Genomic DNA, 17,794 nt, shown 5'->3' with positions numbered 1-17,794 from the left:
TATGGGGGTTTTGGTTGAATTTTGGGTTTTTTTGGTTGTATTTTGGGCTTTTCTGGTTGAATTTTGTTTTTTTTTTCCCAATTCTTGGTTTTTTTGTTCAATTTTGGGGTTTTTTTGTTGAATTTTGGGTTTTGTTGGTTGAATTTTGAGGTTTTTTTCTTGAATTTCGGGTTTTTTCATTTAATTTTGGGGTATCTTGTCCAATTTTGGCTTTTTTGATGAATTTTGGAATTTTTGGTTGAATTTTGGGGTTTTTTGTCCAATTTTGGGGTTTTTTTGATAAATTTTGGGATTTTTTAGCTGAATTTTGGGGGTTTTTGGTTGTTTTTTTTTGTTGTTAAACTCGTTAAACTTGATCCCATTTCGATTTTTCATTAATTCCCATTAATTTAATTAATTAATTGTCGATGTTTAATTCATTTCTCTCCCCCTCTCCAGGACCCCTCCCCCCCCATGGCCTCCCCCTGCCCCTCCCCCACCTTGGCCCGCCCCGATGACGTCACGGTGGGGGCGGGGCCGGACCCGGCGCTGGCCCCGCCCCCCTCGGGCCAAGCCCCGCCCCCTGCGCCCCACCCCCGGCTCAGCGTGGCCATCCTGTGCTTAATTAACCTCGTTAATTACATGGACCGCTTCACCGTGGCCGGTAGGGGCGGGGCTAAAGGGGGAAGGGGCGGGTCCTGTGCTTAATTAACCTCGTTAATTACATGGACCGCTTCACCGTGGCCGGTAGGGGCGGGGCTAAGGGAAAAGGGGCGGGGCAAAAGGGGAAGGGGCGGGTCCTGTGCTTAATTAACCTCGTTAATTACATGGACCACTTCACCGTGGCCGGTAGGGGCGGGGCTGAGGGAAAGGGGCGGGTCCTGTGCTTAATTAACCTCGTTAATTACATGGACTGCTTCACTGTGACCAATAGGGGAGGGGCTATTGGGAAAGGGGCGGGTCCTGTGCTTAATTAACCTCGTTAATTACATGGACCGCTTCACCGTGGCCGGTAGGGGCGGGGCTAAGGGGAAAGGGGCGGGGCTAAGGGAAAGGGGCGGGGTTAAAGGGAGAGGGGCGGGGCTAAAGGGGAAGGGGCGGATCCTGTGCTTAATTAACCTCGTTAATTATACAGACCGTTTCACCGTGGCTTGTAGGGGCGGGGCTAAGGAAAAGGGGCGGGGCTAAAGAAAAGGGGCGGAGCTAATGAGGAAAGGGGTGGGGTTAAAGGGGAAGGGGCAGGTCCTGTGCTTAATTAACCTCGTTAATTATACAGACCGCTTCACCGTGGCCGGTATGGGCGGGGCTAAGGAAAAGGGGCGGGGCTAAAGGGAAAGGGGCGGGGCTAAAGGGAGAGGGTTGGGCCTTGTGCTTAATTAACCTCGTTAATTACAGGTGGGGCTAAGGGAAAGGGGCGGGGTTAATGGAAAAGGGGCGGGGTTAATGGAAAAGGGGCGGGGTTAAGGGAAAGGGGAGGGGCTTAAATAGGGAGGGGCTAAAGTGAGAGGGGTTAAAAAGGGGCGGGGCTAAACTTGAAGGATTAAATGGAAAGGGGCGGGGCTAAAGGGAGGGGGAGGGGCTGTTGGTGGGCGTGGCCCAGCCCCGCCCCTCCCCCAGGCGTGCTGCCGGAAGTGGAGGATTATTTCGGCATCGGCGACAGCAGCTCCGGCCTCCTGCAGACAGGTGAGGCCACGCCCCCACGGCCACGCCCACCCAGGCCACGCCCACCCAGACCACGCCCACTCCCAAACCACACCCACACCAGGCCACGCCCACCCCCAGGCCACGCCCAATCCCAAACAACGCCCACCCAGGCCACGCCCCCGCGTCCACGCCAATCCAGGCCACGCCCACCCCATGCCACGCCCACCCAGGCCACGCCCACTCCCAAACCACGCCCACTCCCAAACCACGCCCACCCAGGCCACGCCCACCCAGGCCGCGTCCATTCACAGGCCACGCCCACCCAGGCCACGCCCACCCGGGCCACGCCCACATTCGTGTCCCACAATGCCCTGGGGCTCGCGGATATTTTGGGGGATTATTTGGCTTTGTTTTTTAATTTTTGGGGATTTTTGTGGGGGTTTTTTTGGGTTTATTGGGATTTTTCGGGGCTTTTTGTTTTTTAATTTTTGGGGATTTTTGTGGGGATTTTTTTGGGTTTATTGGGATTTTTTGAGGCTTTTTGTTTTTTAATTTTTGGGGATTTTTGTGGGGGTTTTTTTGGGTTTATTGGGATTTTTTGGGGCTTTTTGTTTTTTAATTTTTGGGGATTTTTGTGGGGGTTTTTTTGGGTTTATTGGGATTTTTCGGGGCTTTTTGTTTTTTAATTTTTGGGGATTTTTGTGGGGGTTTTTTTGGGTTTATTGGGATTTTTCGGGGCTTTTTGTTTTTTAATTTTTGGGGATTTTTGTGGGGATTTTTTTGGGTTTATTGGGATTTTTCGGGGCTTTTTGTTTTTTAATTTTTGGGGATTTTTGTGGGGGGTTTTTTTGGGTTTATTGGGATTTTTCGGGGCTTGTTTTTTAATATTTGGGGATTTTTGTGGGGATTTTTTTGGATTTATTGGGATTTTTCAGGTCTTTTAATTCTTGGGGATTTTTAGGGGATTTTTTGGGGTTTATTGGGATTTTTTGGGGCTTTTTATTTTAATTTTTGGGGATTTTTTTGGGCTTTTTTTTGTTGTTGTTTATCCTCATTTTTTCAAGGATTTCTTTTGGGATTGTTTTAAGGGTTTTTGTGGGTTTTTTTAAAATTTTTGGCTAATTTTGGGTTTTCCTCACCTGTCCATTGTTCATCAACAGTTTTGTGCCCATTTTTGGGTTATTTTTTATCATTTTTGGTTGATTTTTTTTGGATTTTTGGCTAATTTTGGATTTTTCTCACCTGCCCAGTGTTCATCAGCAGCTTTGTGCCCATTTTTGGGTTGATTTTTATCATTTTTGGGTGATTTTTTTCAGGATTTTTGGGTGGTTTTTTTTTGGTTTCTGGTTATTTTGGGGTGGTTTTTTTTGGGTTTTTTTCCGGATTTTTGGCTAATTTTGGATTTTCTCACCTGCCCAGTGTTCATCAGCAGCTTTGTGCCCATTTTTGGGTTGATTTTTATCATTTTTGGGTGATTTTTTCGGGATTTTTGGGTGGTGTTTTTGGGTTTTTGGTTATTTTGGGGTGTTTTTTTTGGTTTTTTTTCCGGATTTTTGGTTAATTTTGGATTTTTCTCACCTGCCCAGTGTTCATCAGCAGTTTTATGTCCATTTTTGTGTTAATCTTTATCATTTTTAGTTGATTTTTTCAGTATTTTTGGCTTATTTTGGGTGGTTTTTTTGGGTTTCTGGTTATTTTGGGGTGGGTTTTTTGGCTTTTTTTTCGGATTTTTGGCTAATTTTGGATTTTCTCACCTGCCCAGTGTTCATCAGCAGCTTTGTGCCCATTTTTGGGTTGATTTTTATCATTTTTGGGTGATTTTTTTCAGGATTTTTGGGTGGTTTTTTTTTGGTTTCTGGTTATTTTGGGGTGGTTTTTTTTGGGTTTTTTCCCGGATTTTTGGCTAATTTTGGTTTTTCTCACCTGCCCAGTGTTCATCAGCAGCTTTGTGCCCATTTTTGTGTTGATTTTTATCATTTTTGGGTGATTTTTTTCAGGATTTTTGGGTGGTTTTTTTTTGGTTTCTGGTTATTTTGGGGTGGGTTTTTTTGGCTTTTTTCCCGGATTTTTGGCTAATTTTGGATTTTCTCACCTGCCCAGTGTTCATCAGCAGTTACCTGGTGCTGGCTCCGCTCTTCGGCTTCCTCGGGGACCGGCACAGCCGCAAGCGGCTCCTGGCGCTGGGGCTGGGGCTGTGGTCGGGGGTGACGCTGGCCACCAGCTTCGTGCCCCCCCAGGTACCCCAAAAATCACCTGGGCAACCCAAAAATTACCTGGGCACCCCAAAAATCACCTGGGCACCCCAAAATACACCTGGGGACACCCAAAATACACCTGGGGGCACCCAAAATACACCCAAAAATCACCTGGGCAACCCAAAAATCACCTGGGGACACCCAAAATACACCCAAAACTCACCTGGGCACACCTGGGGCTGGGGCTGTGGTCGGGGGTGACGCTGGCCACCAGCTTCGTGCCCCCCCAGGTACCCCAAAAATCACCTGGGGGCACCCAAAAATCACCTGGGGACCCCCAAAATCACCTGGGGACACCCAAAATACACCTGGGGACACCCAAAATACACCTGGGGGCACCCAAAATACACCCAAAAATCACCTGGGCAACCCAAAAATCACCTGGGGACACCCAAAATACACCCAAAACTCACCTGGGCACACCTGGGGCTGGGGCTGTGGTCGGGGGTGACGCTGGCCACCAGCTTCGTGCCCCCCCAGGTACCCCAAAATCACCTGGGCAACCCAAAAATCACCTGGGCGCCCCGAAAATCACCTGGGGACACCCAAAAAATCACCTGGGGGCACCCAAAATACACCTGGGGGCACCCAGAATACACCCAAAACTCACCTGGGCACACCTGGGCACACCTGGGGCTGGGGCTGTGGTCGGGGGTGACGCTGGCCACCAGCTTCGTGCCCCCCCAGGTACCCCAAAAATCACCTGGGGGCACCCAAAAATCACCTGGGGACCCCCAAAATCACCTGGGGACACCCAAAATACACCTGGGCAACCCAAAATACACCTGGGCGCCCCAAAAATCACCTGGGGATACCCAAAATACACCCAAAAATCACCTGGGGGCACCCAAAATACACCCAAAAATCACCTGGGCACCCCAAAACACACCTGGGGACACCCAAAATACACCTTGGAGCACCCAAAATACACCTGGGGACACCTGGGGGCACCCAAAATACACCCAAAAATCACCTGGGCACCCCCAAAAATCACCTGGGGACACCCAAAATACACCCAAAAATCACCTGGGGGCACCCAAAATACACCCAAAATACACCTGGGGGCACCCAAAATACACCCAAAACTCACCTGGGCACACCTGGGGCTGGGGCTGTGGTCGGGGGTGACGCTGGCCACCAACTTCGTGCCCCCCCAGGTACCCCAAAATCACCTGGGCGCCCCAAAAATCACCTGGGAATACCCAAAAAATCACCTGGGGGCACCCAGAATACACCCAAAAATCACCTGGGCACCCCAAAATACACCTGGGGACACCCAAAATACACCTAGGGGCACCCAAAATACACCCAAAAATCACCTGGGCACCCCAAAACACACCTGGGGACACCCAAAATACACCTGGGAGCACCCAAAATACACCTGGGAGCACCCAAAATACACCTGGGGGCACCCAAAAATCACCTGGGGACACCCAAAATACACCTGAGATACACCTCGGGACACCCAAAACACACCTGGGGGCACCCAAATTACACCTGGGCACACCTGGGATACACCTGGGCACCCCCAAAATACACCTGGGCACACCTGGGGACCCCCCAAAACACACCTGGGGGGATGGGGGAGGGGTCAGTGACCCCGGAGGGGGGTGGGGGAGGGGCCGGGGAGGGTGGGGGAGGGGTCAGTGAGCCCCGCCCCTCCCCCCAGCATTTCGGGGTGCTGCTGGCCGGCCGGGCGCTGGTGGGGGATGGGCAGGGCAGGGTGGGGGAGGGGTCAGTGACCCCCGCCCCTCCCCCCAGCATTTCGGGGTGCTGCTGGCCGGCCGGGCGCTGGTGGGGGTGGGCGAGGCCGCCTACTCCACCCTGGCCCCCACCCTGGTGGCCGACCTGTACCGGGGCCCCGCCCGCAGCCGCGCCCTGGGGGCGTTCTACCTGGCCGTGCCCCTGGGCAGGTGAGGGGGAGGGGAAACGGGGTGGGGGAGGGGCTGTGGGGGAGGGGTTCTACCTGGCCGTGCCCCTGGGCAGGTGAGGGGGAGGGGCTGTGGGGGAGGGGCTGTGGGGGAGGGGGAGGGGCTGTGGGGGAGGGGTTCTACCTGGCCGTGCCCCTGGGCAGGTGAGGGGGAGGGGCAGAAAGGGTGGGGGAGGGGCTGTGGGGGAGGGGTTCTACCTGGCCGTGCCCCTGGGCAGGTGAGGGGGAGGGGCTGTGGGGGAGGGGTTCTACCTGGCCGTGCCCCTGGGCAGGTGAGGGGGAGGGGAAACGGGGTGGGGGAGGGGCTGGGACCTGTCATTGGGGTGGGGGAGGGTAAATTGGGGGTGGGGGAGGGGCTGTGGGGGTGGGGGAGGGGAGGGAATGTCTCCCTGGGGTGGGGGAGGGGAAATTGGGGGTGGGGGAGGGGCAGAAAGGGTGGGGGAGGGGCTGTGGGGGGTGGGGGAGGGGCTAGGACCCGTCATTGGGGTGGGGGAGGGGCTGTGGGGGTGGGGTTCTACCTGGCCGTGCCCCTGGGCAGGTGAGGGGGAGGGGAAAGGGGGAGGGGGAGGGGCTGGGACCCCTCATTGGGGTGGGGGAGGGTAAATTGGGGGAGGGGTTCTACCTGGCCGTGCCCCTGGGCAGGTGAGGGGGAGGGGAAATGGGGGAGGGGAGGGGCTGGGACCCGTCATTGGGGTGGGGGAGGGGCAGTGGGGGTGGGGGAGGGGCGGGAATTTCTCCCCGGGGTGGGGGAGGGGCTCCGGGGGGGCCGTGACCCCGCCGTGACCCCGCCCCTCCCCCACCCCCGCAGCGGCCTGGGTTACATCGCGGGGTCAAAGGTCAAGGACCTGGCGGCCGACTGGCGCTGGGCGCTGCGGGTGAGTGAGAAAACAACAAAATTCCCCAAAATCTCCCAAAATAGCCCCAAAAAAATCCCCCGAAAAGTCCCAAAAAATCCCCGCAAAAAAATCCCCCAAAATATCCCCAAAAAAATACCCCAAAATCCTCCAAAATGTCCCAAAATAGCCCCAAAAAAATCCCCAGAATTTGCTCAAAATATCCCCGAAAAATCCCCCAAAAGGTCCCAAAATTCCCCAAAATCCTGCCCTGAGTGACCCCTGACCCCTGAGTGACCCCTGAGTTACCCTAAATGACCCCTGGGTGACCCCTGACCCTGCAGGTGACCCCCGGGTGACCCCAAATGACCCCCGTGTGACCTCTGCCCCGCAGGTGACCCCTGAGTGACCCCTGGGTGACCCTAAATGACCTTTAAATGTCCCAAAATGACCCATGGGTGACCCCTGACCCCTGCAGATGACCCCCGTGTGACCTCTGCCCCGCAGGTGACCCCCGGGTGACCCCAAATGACCCCCGTGTGACCCCTGACCCCGCAGGTGACCCCCGGGTGACCCCAAATGACCCCCGTGTGACCTCTGCCCTGCAGGTGACCCCTGAGTGACCCCCGGGTGACCCCTGACCCCCGTGTGACCTCTGCCCCGCAGGTGACCCCTGTCCTGGGCGTGGCCGCGCTGCTGCTGCTCCTGGCCGTGGTCAGGGACCCGCCCCGGGGCGGCCTGGACGGGGCCGGAGCCGCGGCCGCTGACCGCAGCTGGGCCCGGGAGATCAGGGAGCTGGGAATGAAGTGAGTGACCACTGACCACTGAGAGTGACCAGAGTGACCAGAGTGACCAGAGTGACCACTGACCAGTGAGAGTGACCAATGAGTGACCACTGACCGCTGACCTGTGAGTGACCACTGACCACTGACCGCAGCTGGGGCAGAGAGATCAGGGAGCTGGGAATGAAGTGAGTGACCAATGAGTGACCAGAGTGACCCTGAGTGACCAGTGAGTGACCACTGACCACTGAGAGTGACCAGCGACCTGTGAGAGTGACCAATGAGTGACCATTGACCTGTGAGTGACCACTGACCGCTGACCGCAGCTGGGGCAGAGAGATCAGGGAGCTGGGAATGAAGTGAGTGACCACTGAGTGACCCTGAGTGACCAGAGTGACCACTGACCACTGAGAGTGACCAATGAGTGACCAGAGTGACCAGAGTGACCAGTGAGAGTGACCACTGAGTGACCACTGACCGCTGACCGCAGCTGGGGCAGAGAGATCAGGGAGCTGGGACACAAGTGAGTGACCAATGAGTGACCACTGACCACTGAGAGTGACCAGTGAGAGTGACCAATGAGTGACCAGAGTGACCAGAGTGACCAATGAGTGACCACTGACCACTGACCGCAGCTGGGCCAGAGAGATCAGGGAGCTGGGACACAAGTGAGTGACCAATGAGTGACCACTGAGTGACCAGAGTGACCACTGACCTGTGAGTGACCACTGACCGCTGACCGCAGCTGGGCCCGGGAGATCAGGGAGCTGGGACACAAGTGAGTGACCACTGAGTGACCACTGAGTGACCCTGAGTGACCCTGAGTGACCCTGAGTGACCATGAGTGACCACTGAGTGACCCTGAGTGACCCTGAGTGACCATGAGTGACCCTGAGTGACCCCTGACATGTAACTGACCCCTGAGTGACCACTGACCACTGACCCCTGAGTGACCCCTGAGTGACCCTGAGTGACCCCTGCCCCATCCGGGACCATTTTGGGGCCATTTTTGCCCATTTTCACCAATTCCGATGGGGTTTTTTCGGGATTTTGGGAATTTTCCCCGGGAATTCTGACCTCTGACCCCGCAGCTGGACCCTGGTGCTGTCCACGCTCAGTGTCACCTCAGTGTCCCATTTTCTTGGTCATTTTTGGGTGGATTTTGGCCATTTTTGGGTCGATTTTCACCGTTTTTGGGGTAGAATTTGGCTATTTTGGGCTATTTCGGTGCCGTTTTTTCGGGATTCCGGGAATTTTCTCCGGGAATTCTGACCTTTGACCCCGCATCCAGACCCTGGTGTCTTTCATCCTCAGTGTCCCTTTTTTTGGTCATTTTTGGGTCGATTTTCACCGTTTTTGGGGTAGAATTTGGCTATTTTGGGCTATTTCAGTGCCGTTTTTTCGGGATTCCGGGAATTTTCTCCGGGAATTCTGACCTTTGACCCCGCAGCTGGACCCTGGTACTGTCCACGCTCAGTGTCACCTCAGTGTCCCTTTTTCTTGGTCATTTTTGGGTCGATTTTGGCCATTTTTGGGTCGATTTTCACCGTTTTTGGGGTAGAATTTCGCTATTTTGGGTTATTTCGGTGCCGTTTTTTCGGGATTTTGGGAATTTTCTCCGGGAATTCTGACCTCTGACCCCGCAGCCAGACCCTGGTGCTGTCCAAGCTCGGTGTCACCTCAGTGTCCCATTTTCTTGGTCATTTTTGGGTAGATTTTGGCCATTTTTGGGTAGAATTTGTCTATTTTGGATTATTTCGGTGCCGTTTTTTCGGGATTTTGGGAATTTTCCCCGGGAATTCTGACCTCTGACCCCGCAGCCGGACGCTGGTACTGTCCATGCTCGGTGTCACCTCAATGTCCCTTTTTATTGGTCATTTTTGGGTAGATTTTGGCCATTTTTGGGTCGATTTTCACCGGTTTTGGGGTAGAATTTGGCTATTTTGGGTTATTTCGGTGCCGTTTTTTCGGGATTTTGGGAATTTTCCCCGGGAATCCTGACCTCTGACCCCGCAGCCGGACGCTGGTGCTGTCCACGCTGGGTTTCACGGCCGTGGCCTTCGTGACGGGCGCGCTGGCGCTCTGGGCGCCGGCGTTCCTGTTCCGCGTGCGGCTGGCGCGGGGCGAGGCGGCGCCCTGCCGGGGGGCACGGCGCTGCCGCGGAGACCAGAGGTGGGGCCAAATTTGGGGATTTTGGGACATTTTGGGGGATTTTGGGACATTTTGGGGGGATTTTGGGACATTTTGGGGATGTTGGGGGAGGCACTGCCCTGCCGGGGGGCACGGCGCTGCCGCGGAGACCAGAGGTGGGGCCAAATTTGGGGATTTTGGGACATTTTGGGGGATTTTGGGACATTTTGGGGGGATTTTGGGACATTTTGGGGATGTTGGGGGAGGCACTGCCCTGCCGGGGGGCACGGCGCTGCCGCGGAGACCAGAGGTGGGGCCAAATTTGGGGATTTTGGGACATTTTGGGGGGTTTTGGGCATTTTGGGGGGATTTTGGGACGTTTGGGGGGATTTTGGGACATTTTGGGGATGTTGGGGGAGGCACTGCCCTGCCGGGGGGCACGGCGCTGCCGCGGAGACCAGAGGTGGGCCCAAATTTGGGGATTTTGGGACATTTTGGGGCATTTTGGGACATTTTGGGGGGATTTTGGGGGGATTTTGGGACATTTTGGGGGGATTTTGGGACGTTTGGGGGGATTTTGGGACATTTTGGGATATTTTGGGGGAATTTTGGGACATTTTTGGGGGATTTTGGGGAAATCTTGGGGGGATTTTGGGACATTTTGGGAATTTTTTTGGGAATTTTTTTGGGATATTTTGGGAATATTTCAGGGATATTTCGGGGATATATTGGGGACATTTTGGGGATATTTTGGGGACATTTTGGGGATATTTTTTGGGGACATTCTGGGGATATTTTGGGCATGTTTTGGGGACATTTCGGGAACATTTTGGGGATGTTTTGGGGATATTTTGGGGATATTTCGGGCACGTTTTTGGGATATTTTGGGGATATTTCGGGCATGTTTCGGGGATATTTTGGGGATATTTCGGGGACGTTTTTGGGGATGTTTTGGGGATATTTCGGGCACGTTTTTGGGATATTTTGGGGATATTTCGGGCACGTTTTTGGGATATTTTGGGGATATTTCGGGCACGTTTTTGGGATATTTCGGGGATATTTCGGGCACGTTTTTGGGATATTTTGGGGATATTTCGGGCATGTTTTGGGGATATTTTGGGGATATTTTGGGGATATTTCGGGCACATTTTGGGGATATTTCAGGGATATTTTGGGGATATTTCGGGCACGTTTTGGGGATATTTCAGGGATATTTTGGGGATATTTCGGGCATGTTTTGGGGATATTTTGGGGATATTTCGGGCACGTTTTGGGGATATTTTGGGGATATTTCGGGCACGTTTTTGGGATATTTTGGGGATATTTCGGGCACGTTTTTGGGATATTTTGGGGATATTTCGGGCACGTTTTTGGGATATTTTGGGGATATTTCGGGCATGTTTTGGGGATATTTTGGGGATATTTTGGGGATATTTCGGGCACGTTTTGGGGATATTTCAGGGATATTTTGGGGATATTTCGGGCACGTTTTGGGGATATTTCAGGGATATTTTGGGGATATTTCGGGCATGTTTTGGGGATATTTTGGGGATATTTCGGGCACGTTTTGGGGATATTTTGGGGATATTTCGGGCACGTTTTTGGGATATTTTGGGGATATTTCGGGCACGTTTTTGGGATATTTTGGGGATATTTCGGGCACGTTTTTGGGATATTTTGGGGATATTTCGGGCATGTTTTGGGGATATTTTGGGGATATTTTGGGGATATTTCGGGCACGTTTTGGGGATATTTCAGGGATATTTTGGGGATATTTCGGGCACGTTTCGGGGATATTTTGGGGATATTTCGGGGACGTTTTTGGGGATATTTTGGGGATATTTCGGGCACGTTTCGGGGATATTTTGGGGCTATTTCGGGCACGTTTTTGGGATATTTTGGGGATATTTCGGGCACGTTTCGGGGACGTTCCGGCTGACCCCGGGCTGACCTCTGACCCCAGCCTGCTGTTCGGCGCCCTGACCTGCGGCTCGGGGGTGCTGGGGGTGGGGCTGGGGGCGGAGCTCTCGCGGCGGCTCCGCCCCCGGCACCCCCGGGCCGACCCATTGCTGTGCGCGGGGGGGGTGCTGGGCGCCGCGCCCTGCCTGCTGCTGGCCCTGCTGTGCGCCCAGCCCTGCCCCCCCGCCGCCTACGTGAGCACTGGGACGGACTGGGAGGGACTGGGATGGACTGGGAGGGGTTTGGGGGTCATTATGGGGGGGTTTGGGGTCATTACTGGGGCACTGGTTTATACTGGGATGGACTGGGATGGACTGGGAGGGGTTTGGGGTCATTATGGGGGGGTTTGGGGTCATTACTGGGGCACTGGTTTATACTGGGATGGACTGGGAGGGGTTTGGGGGTGACTGGGACGGACTGGGATGGACTGGGAGGGGTTTTGGGGTCATTATGGGGGGGTTTGGGGTCATTGCTGGGGCACTGGGTTATACTGGGATGGGGGTTTGGGGTCATTACTGGGGCACTGGGTTATACTGGGACGGACTGGGAGGGACTGGGAGGGGTGTGGGGGTCATTATGGGGGGGTTTGGGGGTGACTGGGATGGACTGGTTTATACTGGGATGGACTGGGAGGGGTTTGGGGTCATTACTGGGGCACTGGTTTATACTGGGATGGACTGGGAGGGGTTTGGGGGTCATTATGGGGGGGTTTGGGGTCATTACTGGGGCACTGGTTTATACTGGGATGGACTGGGAGGGGTTTGGGGGTCATTATGGGGGGGTTTGGGGTCATTACTGGGGCACTGGTTTATACTGGGATGGACTGGGAGGGGTTTGGGGTCATTACTGGGGCACTGGTTTATACTGGGATGGACTGGGAGGGGTTTGGGGGTCATTATGGGGGGGTTTGGGGGTGACTGGGATGGACTGGGAGGGACTGGGATGGACTGGGACGGGTTTGGGGGTCATTATGGGGGGGTTTGGGGGTGACTGGGATGAACTGGGATGAACTGGTTTGAACTGGGAGGGGTTTGGGGGTCATTACTGGGGCACTGGGTTATACTGGGATGGACTGGGAGGGGTTTGGGGGTCATTATGGGGGGGTTTGGGGTCATTACTGGGGAACTGGTTTATACTGGGATGGACTGGGATGGACTGGGAGGGGTTTGGGGGTCATTATGGGGGCATTCGGGGGTGACTGGGATGAACTGGGATGAACTGGTTTGAACTGGGAGGGGTTTTGGGGTCATTAAGGGGGGATTTGGGGTCATTACTGGGGAACTGGTTTATACTGGGATGGACTGGGATGGACTGGGACGGGTTTGGAGGTCATTATGGAGGGGTTTGGGGGTGACTGGTTTATACTGGGATGGACTGGGTGGGGTTTGGGGGTCATTATGGGGGGGTTTGGGTGTGACTGGGATGAACTGGGATGGACTGGGAGGGACTGGAATGGACTGGGATGAACTGGTTTGAACTGGGAGGGGTTTGGGGGTCATTATGGGGGGATTTGGGGGGCACTGGTTTGAACTGGTTTCAACTGGTTTGAACTGGTTTGAACTGGGAGCCCCCCCCAGGTTTTCATCTTCCTGGGCGAGACCCTCCTGTCCCTGAACTGGGCCATCGTGGCCGACATCTTACTGGTGAGACTGGGATGAACTGGGAGGGACTGGGATGAACTGGGAGGGAACTGGGAGGGACTGGGATGTTACTGGGAGAGACTGGGAGGGAACTGGGATGAACTGGGATGGACTGGGAGGGACTGGGATGGACTGGGAGGGACTGGGAGGGACTGGGAGGGAACTGGGATGAACTGGGAGGGAACTGGGAGGGACTGGGAGGGAACTGGGAGGGACTGGGATGAACTGGGAGGGACTGGGATGAACTGGGACGGACTGGGATGAACTGGGAGGGAACTGGGGAGGAAGTGGGAGGGAACTGGGAGGGACTGGGATGGGATTGGAACAAACTGGGAAGGAACTGGGGTGAACTGGGCTGGTACTGGGACGCACTGGGATGAACTGGGAGGGAATTGGGATGGACTGGGATGGAACTGGGATGTACTGGGATGTTACTGGGAGAGACTGGGAGGAACTGGGAAGGGTTTTGAACAAACTGGAAAGGACCTGGGATGAACTGGGCTGGTACTGGGATGTACTGGGATGAACTGGGAGGGAGTGGGAGGGAACTGGGATGAACTGGGAGGGAGTGGGAGGGAACTGGGATGAACTGGGAGGGAACTGGGATGTACTGGTTTGTACTGGGCTGGTGCCAGGCTGTACTGGGAGGGAACTGGGATGAACTGGGAGGGGATTGGAACAAACTGGGAAGGATTGGGATGAACTGGGATGAACTGGGAGAAAATTGGGCTGTACTGGGAGGGCGCCAGCCCCCTCCCAGTGGCTCCCAGTACAAACCAGTGCTCCCAGTACGTGGTGCCGCCCGGGCGCCGCTCCACGGCCGAGGCGCTGCAGATCCTGACCTCACACCTGCTGGGGGACGCGGGGAGCCCCTACCTGGTGGGACTGGTGAGACTGGGATGGACTGGGACAAACTGGGAGGGACTGGGAGGGACTGGGAGGGACTGGGAGGAACTGGGAGGGAACTGGGACAAACTGGGAGGGACTGGGAGGGAACTGGGAGGAACTGGGAGGGACTGGGAGGGAACTGGGACAAACTGGGAGGGACTGGGAGGGACTGGGAGGGAACTGGGACAAACTGGGAGGGACTGGGAGGGAACTGGGAGGGACTGGGACAAACTGGGAGGGACTGGGAGGGAACTGGGAGGGACTGGGACAAACTGGGAGGGACTGGGAGCATTGAGACCATACTGGTCCATACTGGAATCACTGGATCTATATTGGTCCATACTGGTCCATACTGGTTTATACTGGTTTATACTGGTCCATACTGGTCCATACTGGTTTATACTGGTTTATACTGGTCTCTCGCTCTCTCCCCAGCTGAGTGACGCCCTCGGGGGCGGCGCGGCGCCGCTCTCGTTCCAGCGCAGGGCGGCCACTACCCCGTACTGGTCCATACTGGTCCATACTGGTCCATACTGGTCCATACTGGTCCATACTGGTCCATACTGGTTTATACTGGTTTATACTGGTCCATACTGGTTTATACTGGTCCATACTGGTTTATACTGGTTTATACTGGTCCGTACTGGTCCATACTGGTCCATACTGGTCCATACTGGTCCATACTGGTCCATACTGGTTTATACTGGTCCATACTGGTTTATACTGGTTTATACTGGTCTCTCGCTCTCTCCCCAGCTGAGCGACGCCCTCGGGGGCGGCGCGGCGCCGCTCTCGTTCCAGCGCGGGGCGGCCACTGCCCTGTACTGGTCCATACTGGTTTATACTGGTCCATACTGGTTTATACTGGTTTATACTGGTCCATACTGGTTTATACTGGTTTATACTGGTCCATACTGGTTTATACTGGTTTATACTGGTCTCTCGCTCTCTCCCCAGCTCAGTGACGCCCTCGGGGGCGGCGCGGCGCCGCTCTCGTTCCAGCGCGGGGCGGCCGCGCTGCGCCGGGCGCTGCTGCCGCTGCCGTTCGCCGCCGCCCTCGGCGGGGCCGCGTTCCTCGCCGCCGCCGCCGCCCTGCCCCGCGACCGGCGCCGCGCCCGGCGGGCGGCACGCGGTGAGAGCGGGACACCGGGACACCGGGGACAGTGGGACAGTGGGACACCGGGGACACCGGGGACACCGGGACACCGGGGGAACAGTGGGGATTTGGGGATGACAGGGACTCCGGGGAGACCGGGACACCGGGGACACCGGGGATTTGGGGGTGACGGGGACACCGGGGGGTTTTGGGGGTGAGGGGACACCGCGACACCGGGACACCGGGACACCGGGGGGACACCGGGACAGTGGGGGGGGTTTGGGGGTGATGGGGACACCGGGGGGACACCACGACACCGGGGAGACTGGGACACCGGGGACACCAGGACACCAGGACACCGGGGAGACACCGGGACACCGGGGGGCTTTGGGGACACCGCGACAGCGGGGGGACACCGGGACACCGGGGAGACACCGGGGACAGTGGGACACCGGGACAGTGGGACACCGGGACAGTGGGACACCGGGACACCGGGGACAGTGGGACAGCGGGGAGACACCGGGGACAGTGGGACACCGGGACACCGGGGACAGTGGGACAGCGGGACACCGGGGACAGCAAGACAGTGGGACACCGCGACACCGGGGGGACACTGGGACACCGGGGACAGTGGGGGGACACCGGGACAGCAGGGACAGCGGGACACCGGGGACAGTGGGGACAGCAGGGGGGACACCGGGGATTTGGGGGTGATGGGGACATTGGGGACACCGGGGACACCGGGGACACCGGGACAGCGGGATAGCGGGGGGACACCGGGGATTTGGGGGTGACAGGGACACCAGGGGGACGAGGACACCCGGAACACCAGGGGGACACCAGGGGATTTTGGGGACACCGGGGGTATTTTGGGACACCGGGGGGATTTGGGGACACCGGGGGGATTTGGGGACACCGGGGGGATTTGGGGACACCAGGGGAATTTTGGGGACACCGGGGGAATTTGGGGGGACACCGGGGGGATTTGGGGGGACACCGGGGGGATTTTGGAAGGACACCGGGGGTATTTTGGGACACCGGGGGGATTTTGGGGACACCGGGGGGATTTTGGGGGGACACCGGGGGGACACCCCAACCCCACGCCCACCCCCTCCCCCAGGGCTGCCCCCCGACGGCGACAGCGACGACGACGACGACGACACCGAGGCCGGAGGCCGGACACGGAGACTGCCCCCGGCCCACGGCGTGGCCTGAGAGTGACCATTGAGTGACCACTGAGTGACCACTGAGTGACCGCTGAGTGACCATTGAGTGACCACTGAGTGACCCTGAGTGACCCTGAGTGACCGCTGAGTGACCATTGAGTGACCACTGACCGCTGAGTGACCACTGAGTGACCACTGAGTGACCGCTGAGTGACCACTGAGTGACCCTGAGTGACCACTGAGTGACCCTGAGTGACCACTGAGTGACCACTGAGTGACCACTGACCGCTGAGTGACCACTGAGTGACCCTGAGTGACCACTGAGTGACCGCTGAGTGACCACTGCGAGTGACCACCTGGGAGTGACCACCTGCTGGCCTGAGAGTGACCACTGACCGCTGGGAGTGACCACAGGCTGGCTGGAGTGACCGCTGACCACTGGGAGTGACCATAGGCTGGTGTGGAAGTGACCAAGTGACCAGTGGGAGTGACCAGAGCTGTGGTCACTCATGGAGAGTGACCGAGTGACCATTGGGAGTGACCAGAGCTGTGGTCACTCATGGAGAGTGACCGAGTGACCATTGGGAGTGACCAGAGCTGTGGTCACTCACTCATGGAGAGTGACCGAGTGACCATTGGGAGTGACCAGGGCAGTGGTCACTCACTCAGAGTGGACACTGACCACCCCAGGGGTCACCTGCTCCGTTTGGGGGTCACTGACCCCAAATTTTGGAACTTTTCACCCAAATTTGGGGGTCCCAACCTCGAATTTTGGGCTCCCAAACCCAAATTTTTGGATTCTGGACCCAAATTTTGGGACCCCAGCCCCGAATTTTGGGGTCCCAACCCCCAATTTTGGGGTCTCAGCACCAAATTTTGGGACCCCAGACGCAAATTTTGGGTCCCAAAGCCACATTTTGGGGTCCCAAATCTGCATTTTGGGGTCACAACCCCAATTTTTGGGGTCCCAACCCCAAATTTTAGGTCCCAGCCCCAAAATTTGGGTTCCCAACCCCCAGTTTTGGGGTCTCAGCCCCAAATTTTGGGATTCCAGCCCCAAATTTGGGACCCCAGCCCCAAATTTTGGGATTCCAGCCCCAAATTTGGGACCCCAGCCCCAAATTTTGGGACCCCAGCCCAATTTTGGGCTCTCTTCCCCCATTTTTGGGGGTCCCAGCCCCAAATTTGGGACCCCAGCCCCAAATTTTGAGATTCTCACCCCAATTTTGGGACCCCAGCCCCAAATTTTGGACCCCAGCCCCAAATTTTGGGACCCCAACCCCGAATTTTGGGACCCCACCCCCAAATTTCGGGATCCCGACCCCAAATTTGGGGTTTTTCCCCCCAAAATAAATCCCGGACCCCCCAAAATTTTGGTCTCGGCGTCTCCGTCTGCCCCTCCCCCTCCCCCCTCCCCCCCCCCGTTTCCTGCCGCGGCTTCCTGGGGTGGGGGAGGGGCCCCGCGGATTTTGGGGCGCGCGGGGCGGCGGCG

General features: G+C 56.3%; 1 protein-coding gene across 1 annotated transcript; it reads left to right on the top strand.

Moving 5' to 3' along the window:
• The first annotated feature begins 960 nt into the window (after positions 1-960).
• On the top strand, positions 961-16,351 carry LOC144247886 (protein spinster homolog 1-like). The gene is made up of 12 exons (XM_077789539.1): positions 961-991; positions 1,597-1,662; positions 3,724-3,860; positions 5,640-5,791; positions 6,617-6,683; positions 7,308-7,447; positions 9,440-9,595; positions 11,517-11,706; positions 13,090-13,155; positions 13,942-14,040; positions 14,998-15,172; positions 16,257-16,351. Exons 1-12 carry the CDS (start codon positions 970-972, stop codon positions 16,349-16,351), a joined length of 1,365 nt encoding a protein of 454 aa, XP_077645665.1. The 5' UTR covers positions 961-969.
• The last annotated feature ends 1,443 nt before the right edge of the window (positions 16,352-17,794 follow it).

Source organism: Lonchura striata, chromosome 35 (genome assembly GCF_046129695.1).
Source record: "Lonchura striata isolate bLonStr1 chromosome 35, bLonStr1.mat, whole genome shotgun sequence".
In the NCBI taxonomy this organism is placed as follows: Eukaryota; Metazoa; Chordata; class Aves; order Passeriformes; family Estrildidae; genus Lonchura; species Lonchura striata.
Note: the sequence above shows the minus strand (reverse complement) of the source record. Positions and strands in the feature narration are given on the sequence as shown.